Genomic DNA, 13,228 nt, shown 5'->3' with positions numbered 1-13,228 from the left:
TATTTTCACAGAAGTGGAAGACGTTGGAATTTGCACCTTTGTGTTTCCACGTCTTCGTGTGTGGCGTATTTGTTCCCCACAGAGAATCAATCAGAGCGTGTGCTGAGGCTGCAGTTCCACTATACTGTGCTTTAAATATGAATCCTATTCCAGGTATCGTGCCCCCGCCCCCCCCCGCTCCTCCTCGCCCCCCAGGGAGCGTGAGGTGAAATGCAATGAAATCAACAGCTGTAGTGACATGCAGGCACGCTCTATCATACACAAATACACACGTGGATAGACAGCCAAATTACTCTGTCTCGCTTCCTTTCTCGCTCTGAGTAATGCAAACATTCACACACACGCACAGATACCCACAAACCTCGGCGAGGAGGAGAGGAGATGTATTTCCATATGCAGATCCTCGGGGCAGAGAGAACCTGCTCCTCAGTGGCTTGTTTGCATTTTTCAGTCGCAGTTGGTCGAGTCATTCGCCAAGAAATCAGATGATGGCATCTCGGCGTCTCACGCAGAGGCACGACTCGCCTCCTGGATTCACAATCTATGTCTCATGACTGCTACCCTTAAAGAGTGTTTACGTCAGCGCACAGCTTCTGATTTAATTTGAGGGAGAATGTCTAAAAGTGTAAAAGTGCAGACTGAATTCTGAAGCGTTGTAAAACATGCAGGGTGTGGAGCGTTTACAGGAAGGGGTGGAAGTGAAGAATCACTTCATTTATGGTCAACGTTGAGGCAATGGTTTCCATGCAAGGTGATGTAAACATCCCGCGTCCCTGCAGAAATCTGGTGGCGTGCCCGTTTCCTGGTGGTGGTTAAACACAGGAACACATGATGGCTTTAATGTAATCATTCTCAAATGAGGAACATGCCTTCAGACCTGGATTCAAAGTGTTACCTCATAAAACCTCTGGGATAATAAAAGTTTACATTTTCATCTTAACTCTTCACTAAACACAAACAAAGGAACGTTTGACTTCTTCTCTGTGATCAACCTGTAAATGAAGGAGCTGTGTTTCCAGCTCCATGACATCATCAAAGTCGCCCCCATGCGTGGTTTTCCAGTAAGAGGTGAGTTAAAGCTCCGGCAGCTCTAATTAGATTCCACATGACAAGGCCAAACATGGCTGCGTTGTAAATCAGCGGGGTCTGGGATGACTCCTTCAGAGGAAAGGAACCCAGTACACTTCATGTCACGCAGGGAGGCAGGACTGTTACAAGAAACAACAAGGTGGTTAGGACTTCTCAGACCAGGGCCAGGACTCTGTTATTAGGCCGCAACAGTCAGCATCACGTGCAGGAGCTGCTGACGTAGACCTGCTGCTGCTCACTGAGACAGTTACAGATAAACCTGGAATGTTCAGAGCGGTGAACAAAAGCTGACAAACTCACTGAGGAGAGCAAAATGTGAAGTGCAGTCCTTACAGGAAGTGAAGCGGTAACTCAAAGGTTGCAGGTTCAAAGCTGCAGATCAAAAACCTCCCCGTCAGTCAGCTGTGGACTGAGAGACGTGTCCTGCAGAAATCTGCTGTGCTGTTATTACATCAGGGTTTGCATTTTTCAAAACGAACAATGATGAAATCTGCTGATGAGTTCAAGGTGCGCTCACAGCAGAGGAGACGGCACCGCTGATAACAAAAACAACAACAAAAAACGCCGGTGCCAAGGTGCAAGACGCCCATAAAACCAGCACTAATGGCTCACCCTGGACTGTGAATGTGTGTGTTTCAGTGTGTGTGTGTTATGTTGTCATTACTGTTGATGAAGGGGCTGCGACTCATTCAATAGCAAGCGAACACAGAGCCATTCAATGAACCCAGGGGACAATGCAAGCAGCTGGGAACGCCCGGCCTCAGCAGGGTTAGAGGTTGGCGTGTTAACTAGGAAGTCAGGGAAGAAAGGAGAGAAACTGCTCTTTCACATACGAGCTTAGAACGGGGCGGCAGGGCGAGCAGTTTGAGGGACGCTCTGACTTTTTCTCTTTAAAGGTGACATATTCTGCTCTTCTTCATCAACATATATTGGTCTAAGAGGTCCCCAAAACATGTCTTTAAAGTTTTTCCACAAAAAACACTTTGAAATCAGATTCTGGTCTGCCTGTAAACCCCTCTTTTTCAGCCTGCTCAGAACAGGCTGTTTTCTGTGTCTGTGCCTTTAAATGAGAACGAGCTCTCTGACCACGCCCCCTCAGGAAGTGGGGGTGGCCTCTACTGTTTACATGTTGTCTGAATATACACGGCTGCTCACAGACCCGCGTTACTTCAACCCTCTGAATCTGATCCAGAATCTGATCCTGACGGAGAGGCGCCTGCAGCAGGACCTTTCTGAACCATTGGTCACAGATTTAGTGTTTCTTGTTGTTTTATTTGTCAGCATGTCGACGTGTGTCTTGGTACACAGCTACCAACATGTAGCTATGTGGCTATGCTAACTAGCGCTAGCACTTTCCATGAAAACTAAAAATCCTCCACTAGATCTTCAAATCTGCAGACGTGGGGAGTCAAAGCGACCTTTGTGTTTATTAAGACAGCCTACAACTAGCATGCCTCCCTCCTAAGCTCCTTGTTAGCACACATGTGTGCAGGAATTAAAAACGGAGGAGGGGTTGAGTTGTATTTATACAGTCTATGGGCTGAACAAGCTCCGAGCTCTGACTTCCTGTTACAGACCGGATGGCGTTGTGACGTATGAAAAAACACTGAAAACTGAAACGGCTGGTTTCAGCACACATTTACAGAAAGGTGGAGAAATCAGAACAGGGGCAGAATGGACTCTTTGACCTTTCAGGGGGTTTGTAGACAGGGACACAGATTTCAGGGAGAGAACCATTAAAGAGTCCATTCTGAATGATATGTCACCTTTAATGCTGCAAAGATCGTCTCTCTGAATGGGTGTGTATGTGGTTTCCTGTGTTTCTGCAGCCAGCCTCAAGCAGATCCTCGATGTATTGCAGTTTCTAACACTTCCACATTGGCTTCATATTTTGAGACCGGAGGTTGCCGCTTGGTTTAAACTCCAAAACATCAGGAGCTCTGTTATCAGCACGTCATTGTTAACTTAAACACACACGTACGCTCCAAAGACTCATACACATGACAAACATACACACTCAGCAATGCTACATGTATTTACACACAGGTTTAGAGGCACACCTGGTTCTGCAGACAGCTGCCCTGAGGGCTACCTGTTCCTCAGATCCTCTGTGCTTTGTAATTAGGGGAGGTAGTGAGAGAAGGGGACAGGGAGAGAGAGAGAGACAGAGAGAGAGAGAGAGAGAGAGAGAGAGAGAGAGAGAGAGAGAGAGAGAAGGAGGGGGAAAGACAAAGAGGCCCTTCCATGGGCTGCACAGGAACTAGACTAGACTTCATGAGCCCTTGAAAAAAGGAATACACTCCAGGGTTGCAGTGGACACACACCCAGACTTGGACACATACGTGTAATTTTACAAAGCAGCTGCTCTGGTTCTCTGTGTCCTCGATCAAAGCTTGCACTGTTTCCATTTCAGCCTCTTTCAGCTCCCTCAAAGCCTCCGCCTGCAGAGGAAACTTTGTTGTGTTTGTTTTTGTTTATTTGTCACCAGTCAGTGTCGCTGGGTGAGAGCTGCACTCGTCTCAGATTCCCTCTGTGCACACGGACCATAAAAAGAGACTCGCAGTCAGAACCCAAACTGCATCCAGCCCCGAGGTGTCTTCTGAGGAGGGGGAATGATTGAGGGCAGGGGGGCAGTGATGAACGCAGAGGGGCCAAGAGGAGCGTTCATTAGACTTCCCCAGAACAGGAGAGATGATGAGGAAGAGAAGAGGAGGAGAGAGTCTGCAGGGAGGAGAGGCAAGGGTCAAGAAGAGAGACAGAGAGGTAGAAAGAGAGCTCATTCCTGGAGCACAAACGCCACAACCCTGTTAGAGCACACACACACACACACACACACACACACACACACACACACACACTCAGGACAAACCTCTTGTGTGACAGCCATTGTGGGATGACTGACAGTGAGTGTTAGCAGGGCGAAGTGTGTGTGTGTGTATGTGTGTGTGTGTGTGTGTGTGTGTGTGTGTGTGTGTGTGTGTGTGTGTGTGTGTGTGTGTGTGTGTGTGAGTGAGGATGGGGAGGGGGGGCTGTCATGGGAGGCCGGTCCGTTTAGGAATTCCACAGAGGAATCACCTCCTTGGCCTGTCCATGTCGCAGCAACCAATTACCGTGACTGTGAGTGTGTGTGTGTGCACATGTGTGTGTGTGTGTGCATGTGTGTGTGTGTGTGTGTGTGTGTGTGTGTGTGTGTGTGTAGGTGCCGAAGGGGAGGTCTTGCCATAAAATGGAGGGGGACTTCTCCTAATCACGGCACTCTGGCCCCGCACAAAGGCAAAAAGGCTGCTCGGACGATTTGAATTTGAATAGCATCTCTCCTCCTGCGCTCTCTCTCTCTCTTTCTTTCCCCCCCTCTCTCCTCTGCCTCTCTCGTCTTCCTCTTTCTCTTCCTCCGCTTCACGCCGGATGACAAAAGCGAAGCCCAACAAAGCTAGCGCACAAAGCAATCAGGCTAATAGCGCTAATAAGTTGAGCGTGGGGTCCTCGCTCTCTCTGTGTTGACACATTTCTGTGTTTTCTGAAGCCAAACAGAGACTGGAGTGTTTGGCAACCAGGCAGCAGAGTGTTTTAATGGAGTGGCTGCCCCATGCCAGGTTGCCATGTGCTCGGTCTGTTTGACTGAAGAAGAAGAAGAAGAAGAAGAAGAAGAAGAAGAAGAAGAAGAAGAAGAAGAAGAAGAAGAAGAAGAAGAAGAAGAAGAAGAAGTTAACAAAAGCAGCTCCAAGGAGAGGAGGGAAGATCATTAACTAGTGGAGGAGGGTTTAAGGGAAGGAGTCATCAGAGGAGTTTAAACTTTTACTATCAGGACTGGGGATGCTCCATATTTTCCAACTCTTCATTTTGGATTCTGATATATTCAAACTGTTTGGTAACATCATATCTCCTATTGTGGAGTTAACACATTAAGCCTGATTGTATTGTTATGCCTCACTGGATGCAAACATAAATGCAACATGGCTTTCCAAATGCACACACTGTTAAAATAAGAGAACAACTTCAACTTCAGGTATGGAACAAAGTGCCAACATGGCTCTGACATATTTATCATTCTATAGAGATTTTAGAGAGAAACATTTTGCCTCAGACACTATAGAGACACTATGAAAACAAGGAGGATGCATCTCTTCAGTCCAGAGTAGCAAACAAACATACTGCTGTCATGTGTTTGTATTGTATGGTTCTGTCTCTAGGTCTGTCTGTGTGTCCTCTCTGTTCTTGTTTTGTCTTTTATTTATTGTCATGTCACCTGTGCTGCCTCCTCACCCAGGTTGTTATTGCAAATGAGGATTGGTTCTCAATGAACTCACCTGGTTAAATAAATACATGAATAAATAAATAGTCCTCTTTTATTCCAAGTTCAATGAATGAGGAAACGGACAGAACTCTGAAAATAATACAATCCTTCAGTATTAAACTGAGCTCCATCACCCTGCTCTCAAAATAACAAACACAAGACAGATTCTTCTTGAGATCAGATCTGATGGATTAAAGGAACACGCCTTGTTTCCTCCTCACATAACCAACGCTCTGCAGTCCTTGCAAATTGAAAGTGTTGTTGTTTTCCATCATCAAGCGTGCGTCTGTAAACGCCCCATGCTGCGTTCATGCAGGCTCAGAATAAAGCCAACCGAACAAACATCAGTTATAAAAACCTGACGCTGATAATTCATGATATCACATTTTAAAATCAATAATATCGCCCATCCCTAATCAGGACTTCTCCCAGCTGTAAAGAACCTCCTGTCATCATTCAGTCTGCAGCTAATGCTAGCATGAAGAGAAGCCATTTTGTTTAGCTGAGACTTAAGCTAACAGGAAGCTGGAATAAGCTTTCTCTTCTTCAACAATCACGTCTTCAAGGTTGTCCGGGTGCTTCTCTGCTTCCCTCGGACTCAGGGGTTCAGTTATCTTTCAGTTGTCGTCTGACGGGGTCACGCTAACAGAGACGGGCACGCTCAGAAAGCTCAAAGCAGCGGCGGCGGCGAGATCCAAGTTAAACCCCTCACCTGTCTGCTCCTGACTTAGCTCTCTGCAACAACTACACATTCCTCTCCTTCAATAATAGCCTTTCTTCTCCTTTCCTCAGTCTGCCTTTTCTTTCTTTTAAGAAGGCTGCTTGTTTGAACAAAGACATATTTTAAGAGGCTTGAAACGCTGCTGCTGCTGTGTGTGTGTGTGTGTGTGTGTGTGTGTGTGTGTGTGTGTGTGTGTGTGTGTGTGTGTGTGTGTGTGTGTGTGTTGGATGCAGCCATAGGGACGAATGCTTCAGTGCCCTCCCCTGTTATTAGGCCTGCCCTGTCATTACAGGATTAGAGTGCAAGGGTTGGCTTTTTTCGTGCACGAGTGTATTCCTGTATGTGTGTGTGTGTGTGTGTGTGTGTGTGTGTGTGTGTGTGTGTGTGTGTGTGTGTGTGTGATCTCTCTGAGTCAGTTTGTATTCTTGCATATTTCTCTTCTAATCAGACCCAGCAGAGGAGACTGATGTCAGTGACATTCCCCCCCCCGTGTGTTGGTGATGCTGATCCCAGGTGCATTTGACCCGTCTCATAAATAGCAGCTCTCTCAGACGATCTCAGTCAGCTTCCTCAAACACTGACTCGCTAATTGAACAGTCTCCGTGAGCCGTGGGAGGTTGAAAAACATTCCCCTTTACGCCGCACGTCACATCCATCACGGCACAGCATGAAAACAGGAGTTCAGATAGTATAGGCATCAGCAGGAAAAACAGGAGGAATAGAAACAGGTCAAACCTTTCACTGAGAAGGAAAGGAAAGAGAGAGTGACGATGAGGAGGAAGTGAAGTAAAAGAGAGGAAAGGAGTCTTGTTTGTGTCCTCGTGTGTGCTTCCTCCCCCTGTGTGTGTTTTAAGGCTCACACTTTGCATCTTCATTTGCCTGATTCACTCTGTGTGTTCTGTCTCAGACTGTCATGTTACACTTCCAGCATTCGAATGAAGGTAAACGTGAAGAGCTGAAGAGCAAACAGGAGCGTCCTCAGCCTCAGCGTCAACAGACGGAGGGAGGAGGGAGGAGGGAGGAGGGAGGAGGGAGGAGAGGGAGGAGGGTCTGCAGTCGCACAGTTTCTCCCTCAACCCGTCCGTCCGGTTTCCCTTCAGCCTATTTTTATTCTCCTCTTTCACAACCCGACCCATTAGGCACGCCGCCAGCGTGGTCTTTATGAGCTCTTCAGGTGTGTGTTGTTTAAAGAAACACCTCGCTCTCTTTAATTTGTCTTCCTGTGCGTCTGTCACCGAGCATCACCAGCAGAGCACGGCGGTGTCAGTTTGAGCTGTGAGCGTGGGTACACGTCTCTTTATTATCCACTTTGTTTCCCTTCCTTTGTGTAGGTGTTTGTGTTGATTGTTTGTGACTGTGCAGGTGTTTGAATCTGCTTAACACTCATTTATACCTGACGTGTTGTTCGCTTCTGTGTGAACACATTGTGCAGAGACAAACGGGGAGGTAGACACGCAGACAGAGAGGGAGCGGCAGGGTGAGGTCAGGGTCAGTCACTGTTTCTGCTTTGGCCCATTGACTCGGGATTGGTGCTCCACTTTGGGCACAATGCAGGGCTTTGCACGACACACACACACACACACACACACACACACACACACATAGAGGTTAAACAATGCAGATGCATCCAGAAGGGAAGGGTTCCTGCCACCCTCGCTCCCTGAACGACCCACTGAGTCACACGGTGCAGCTGTACGTGTGTTTTTGCATTTCAGTCTTTCAGCTCTCGCTCTTTCTCTCTCATTTCTCTCCCCCTCCCTGTCTTTGACTCCCCCCCCCCACTCTGTCATTGTGTTTCACAGTGTTGTCATTTTCAGCAAGGTCAGCTCTAATGACAAGCCGACCGACCAGCCGTACACACACGGCCCAGTCATAACAGTAAACAGCAGGCAGCCGAGGTGTATCATTTTCACACCACACTGGCTTACCTGCCTGCGTAGCTGTAGGTAACAGGTCCCAAATCACACACTGTCACCAGATGAGTCAGGGGAAGTCCCACAGCTAATATACACTGACACAGTTTCAGAGATGAAACACAAGCAGGCCCCTTATTTGCTGGAGTGACACATTCGGTTTATTGCAGAAACAGAGTGTTTGGTGAAAGCAGAGTGTTCCTGATCTCCTCTGTCTGCACACAGAAACATTAAACAATGACAGGAGAGAGAGAGAGACAGAGTGTTTGTGACAAAGGTTGCAGGGTTTGACCCCCAGCTGCTTCAAGTACATGATATTCACTTTCAGCCACTCCCAGAGAGACAGATCTCTCTGCAGGACCCGGCTCACGCTGAAGCTTCCAGACCGTTTCGCCTCAGGGCAACAAGCCAGCGCTCCATCTGAGATCTGATTGTATGTGATCTCTTTCTTTCACTCTAAAGATGTCTCCCTTTGGCTGGGTCTCTCTCAGAAGTCATGTTTTCTCAAGAGTACAATCGGCACGTAGAGACGCTGTCACTCAGAGCATGAGCTGGAATTCAGTGGGACTTTCCAGCCGTAGAGGCGAGCTGCACGTTCCTCATGAGGGGTCTTTGCTGTCTTCTTGGTCCCCCTCCTGAATGCAGCAGCGTCTGCAGGAGGTACTCGGCGTAGGGATACTAAAGGTTTACTCTGATGTTGCTCTCCAGTCCTGTTCCCTGTCAGCTCAGCGTGTTTTTAAAAGATGAAAGAGAAACAGAGGAAACCTCAGAGATGATGGTGAAGTAGCACAGTGAGCACAGAGACTACATCGGATCGTCCCCTGTAACCGAAACAGGAGAAATAGAACATCTCTCCCTTCTTTCCACGGCTGGGGACGGCGTGCTCGCTCGCTCCCTGGCAGTGCCCGTTTCATCATCTTTTACTATCTTGTAGAACAGCACAGCGGTTGAGATAATAACGGTGGCTGCGTACTGCGCCTTGAGCGCCAGGTAGTAAAAGACTCAACATTTATAGTCTTCCTCCTCGGCGCTCACAGAGAGTCTGCCAGGAGAAACAAGACGCTGGAAGAGAGAGGGGGATCTGCAGGAGGAGAGATCCCCATCCACCATTTTGTCCACAGTGTGTGTGTGTGTGTGTGTGTGTTTCCTCAGAGTGTGCACAGAGATAGATAAACCTGGAGTGTGTATGTGTGTGTTCAAGTATTGACACAAAGGGAAACCAATTGAATTGTATTGACCTCTGTTCCTGTGAAGAGCGCCTCCTTTGTGACTCTAACTTTATAACCTCCTCTCCATTCATGCCTTCTGCTGGGCTGTATATCTTCTGGAGTTTTACAACCTGTTACTCGCACCATGTGTGTGCGTGTTATCAACTGTGTGTGTGTGTGTGTCCCGTGGCGCCCTGTTGGAAGCGGAACCGTTCCCCAGTGAGTCTGAGACTGTTGTTCCCACCCCCCCCACCACCACCACCACCACCCTGCATAAAAGCAAACGTCTAATTGAGACTAATTAGCCAAACAAGGAGCAGCAATAAAATGTCACATAACTCCTCAAGGATCACCCACCCTGATCTCTGTCACGCTCTCCCACCAGCTCTTCTTCCTGTCACACACACACACACACACACACACACACACACACACACACACATGTTCCTTCAGCCCGCTCTTCTGACCCTGACTCATTAACTGAGTTATCAGAGAGACTTCAGTGAAAGCATCTTATCTCCTGCACCATGTAGTAAAACTATTCAGACCGCTGTGATCTCCTCCGTCACTCTGCTGCCTCTTCTGACCTGGTTGTGTTTTCTTTCTGCTCTCGTTCACAGAAACACTCATGGACACAAAGTGGGCCACGACGGAATTAGCCTGGACTGCTCACCCTGAGACCGGGGTAAGTGTGTGTGTGTGTGTGTGTGTGTGTGTGTGTGTGTGTGTGTGTGTGTGTGTGTGCTCAGACTCATTTGTTACTGGAGACACAGAGGTGGAAATAAAAGTGTGAGTGATCCAAACATGAATGTGACTTTTCTTTGCTGGTAGTTTAAATGTAAAGTCATGCACACACACACACACACACACACACACACACACATGTGTGTGTTTCTTTGATATCCTTTCTTCAGAGTGTATTCAATCAAGCTTTATTTAAAATGCACCTTTCAGACAAATCAAATGCAACCCAAGGACTGGAAACAATAAAGAAGCAAAAATAAATGAATGACATAAAGACATTTTAAAAAGGTTAATGCACACCAACAACAATAAAATATGTGTACTTAAAATTAATTATTTAAAGCATCAAATTAAAATTAAGAATGTACATTGTTAAAATAAATAATTTAAAAAGGGTAAGAGATGGAAATAAAATTAAAGCTTAAATATCAATAAAACTGAGCAGATAAATAAAAAATGAATACATAAGTAAAAATAAAATAAGATAAGATGTTAAAATTAAAACAATAATAAAGCAACATTTAAATATAACAGTAAACAGTAAGAAACACAATAGTTAAAATAAATCAATTTAAAAAGGGTAAGGATAAGAGTTTAAATAAAATTAAGGCTAAAAATATTAGATCAATTAAAATAAGATGAACAGTTGAAATAAATAAAATAATAAAGCAACATTGAAATCATTCTAACAGTTAAAGTAACATTTTAAAACCCTTCATAAAGCCAGACTGAATAAATACTCCATCAGCTCCTCTCAGATCCTCAGCAGGCTGCTCCATCGTCTCTGAATGTTCCTGTTCTCCTCTGAGGAACAGCTGACAGAGAGGACCTGGAGGATCTGAGAGGCCTTCCTGGTTCAGACACTAAAAGCATCTCTGAGATGTAGTCTGGTGCGAGGACGTGCAGCGCCTTCAAAACTAGAGAAAGGATTTTAGAATCAGTTTTGTGTTAACTGCAGTTTGTGTATTGTGTTCTTTGGAGGAGCAGAAAGGAGAGCATGCAGAAGTCCAGCCTGCTGGTAATAAAAGCATGCATTAGTCTCTCTGTGTTGCTCAGAGAGAGAAACAGCCTCACTCTATAAATGTTCTTTACATGATAAACATTTAAACCACATGTTTTATTCAGTGCATTTGAATCCGATCAGTCCTCCTCACCTTCCTCTGCTAATCACTGAACAGGATATGTTTTAAGATCCGACAGGATTCGGTCCTTAGCAGCAGAAAAAGATACACTGCAATCCAATTTCCCCGCCCCGCCCCGTCACAGATGTTCCCCTCCTCATGCCTCGGCGCTCTTCAACATGTGAAAACATCTCTTTCCTCATGAACTGATCCTTTTACCCTCTGAGATATTTCTTGGTGTTGACCTTTTGCACGTCCAGGCTTCCAAATCTACGGCACACAAAGTGCCAGTGACAGCCCGGTCCTGCTTTCCCATGTGGTCCCCACAAAGGCCTAAAGAGGGGTAAAAGAGTTCTGACCCCTCCTCAGATAGACTTCAAAGACCCGCAGCACTCCTCCCCTCGCCTTTGTGTGGCCCTCTGACTCGGCCCTTGTGTTTTGGGAAGGTGGGCCCCCTGTTTTTTATGTAGTTGCGCACCCCAACGCCTCGCAGGGAGAGTCCAACCCAGCTGTTTGAGTCCTCTCCCTTTTCCTTTACTTCCAAGTAACTAAGCACTAATGAAGCCAGCTCAGCTGAGACAATCAGCAGGACCCTCACAGCCCTCTGTGCCCTCCTCCCATCCCTCCATCTCCCTCCTCCTCCTCATTAAGCTACAATTCAAAGATGCTCCCACAGCACAAGAGCTGCAGAACGCCTCCCAGTTTCTTTTCCAAGCAAACGTGCAACAGATGCTCTTTTCAGACACACATACAGTGAAAGCCTGCTGCACTCCAGATTCCCCACATCACCACCCCAAAGACTGAGAGGAGTTTCTCCCGGCCTGTTTGTGTCTCTCAGCAGAATGAGCCACAGCCGGTGGTTCTCTCTGAGTTATCTCTCCTCCATTTATGTTCTTAAACCCTCTTTTATTTCGCTCTTGTTTGTGTTCGTGTGCTTGACGCATTGTGTGCATGTTTATTTCCACGCCTTTGAGGTCCTGAAATGAAACTTTGCAGCCCTTTTTTTGTCCGGGGTGATGAGTGCTGAAGAGGAACCAAAACTGAGTCCGTATAAAGCAACAGAACAACAAAGTGAAAGAGCTGGAAGAGAGAGGGCGGGAGGGAGCGCAGTGAGACGGAGATTAAATAAAATCCAGAGAAACGTCCATACCCAGCGAGCGAGGCGGGCTGTAAGAGTAAACAAAATCAATTTCTAAGAAAAAACTGTGAGAAGCAGACCCACTCACAGACTACAGACGCTCTCACAGGGATGCTGTCCAGCCGAGTGTGAGTCACAGCGTCTCTATCCTCGTTTCAGAGGGTTGCACAACACAGATAAAGCAACAGATAAAAGCTGCACAGAAGGAAGCAGAAGCTGTGTCTATTTCTGACTGTGAACCCGGAGACTGCAGGCAGAGTGTACGTAGGTGCTACTATCACTGAAAGCACGCCTGGCGTGGAAGTGGAGTGGGAGAGCAATTTGTGAAGTCTATTTATAGGATTATGTTTAATTAAAGTTCAATTGCTGATTTGTGCGCGGCGCTGTCTTCACATACCTGCAGTGACAGATCCTGTGTGTACATGTTATAGTTTCCACCTCTGTGTCTGCTCTGTGGTATGTGGATTTGTTAGTTTCTCTGTCTGTAGCCTGTAGCGTGTGTGTGCACAATGCAACTGTATAAGGTGTGTGTGTGAACACACATCCAGAGCTGCACGTCTGTTTCTACCTGTATTTCAAATCTTCCCCATGTCGCCCTCTTTTGTCTTCACATCATTTCTCTTCCATAGCAGACGGATCATGTTGGGGAATTCCTCTTCATTGTATGTGTCTCCTCAGACTCCTCTGAGTTCGCTCCTGCAGATCATAATTATTGTTGGTGTATCACAGGCTTCTAACAGCATGCTAATACATGCTATGAACAAGCTGTGATGTCTCTAAAATTAGCCTGAGAGAGCCGTCTCATGCCAACAACAAGCAGGAAAATAAAAAGCAGTATATTTCCTGCAGCTCCAGACTCTTTGGGGCCTTAGCATGTGAGCTAACGCCTCAGGCTAACCAGCTTAGCTTCCTAGTTTCCTCTTGTTTGATGTTCACCTTGAATGAGAGTCTAAAGATGAGAATAAAAGAATCAAACTGGCAGTTAAAGAGCTTCAAAGTG

The 13,228-nt window shown here is 46.6% G+C and overlaps 1 protein-coding gene across 3 annotated transcripts in view; it reads left to right on the top strand.

Moving 5' to 3' along the window:
* The first annotated feature begins 9,835 nt into the window (after window positions 1–9,835).
* Window positions 9,836–13,228, top strand: part of LOC117808197 (ephrin type-B receptor 3-like) — a 34,579-nt gene continuing 31,186 nt past the window's right edge. For all 3 annotated transcript variants that reach the window (XM_034677792.1, XM_034677784.1, XM_034677777.1), the window contains exon 1: window positions 9,836–9,910. In XM_034677792.1, the coding sequence (XP_034533683.1) occupies window positions 9,854–9,910 (57 nt within the window). In that variant the 5' untranslated portion in view covers window positions 9,836–9,853. The remainder of the gene's footprint in view (window positions 9,911–13,228) is intronic.

This window comes from Notolabrus celidotus, chromosome 2, assembly GCF_009762535.1.
Source record: "Notolabrus celidotus isolate fNotCel1 chromosome 2, fNotCel1.pri, whole genome shotgun sequence".
In the NCBI taxonomy this organism is placed as follows: domain Eukaryota; kingdom Metazoa; phylum Chordata; class Actinopteri; order Labriformes; family Labridae; genus Notolabrus; species Notolabrus celidotus.
Note: the sequence above shows the minus strand (reverse complement) of the source record. Positions and strands in the feature narration are given on the sequence as shown.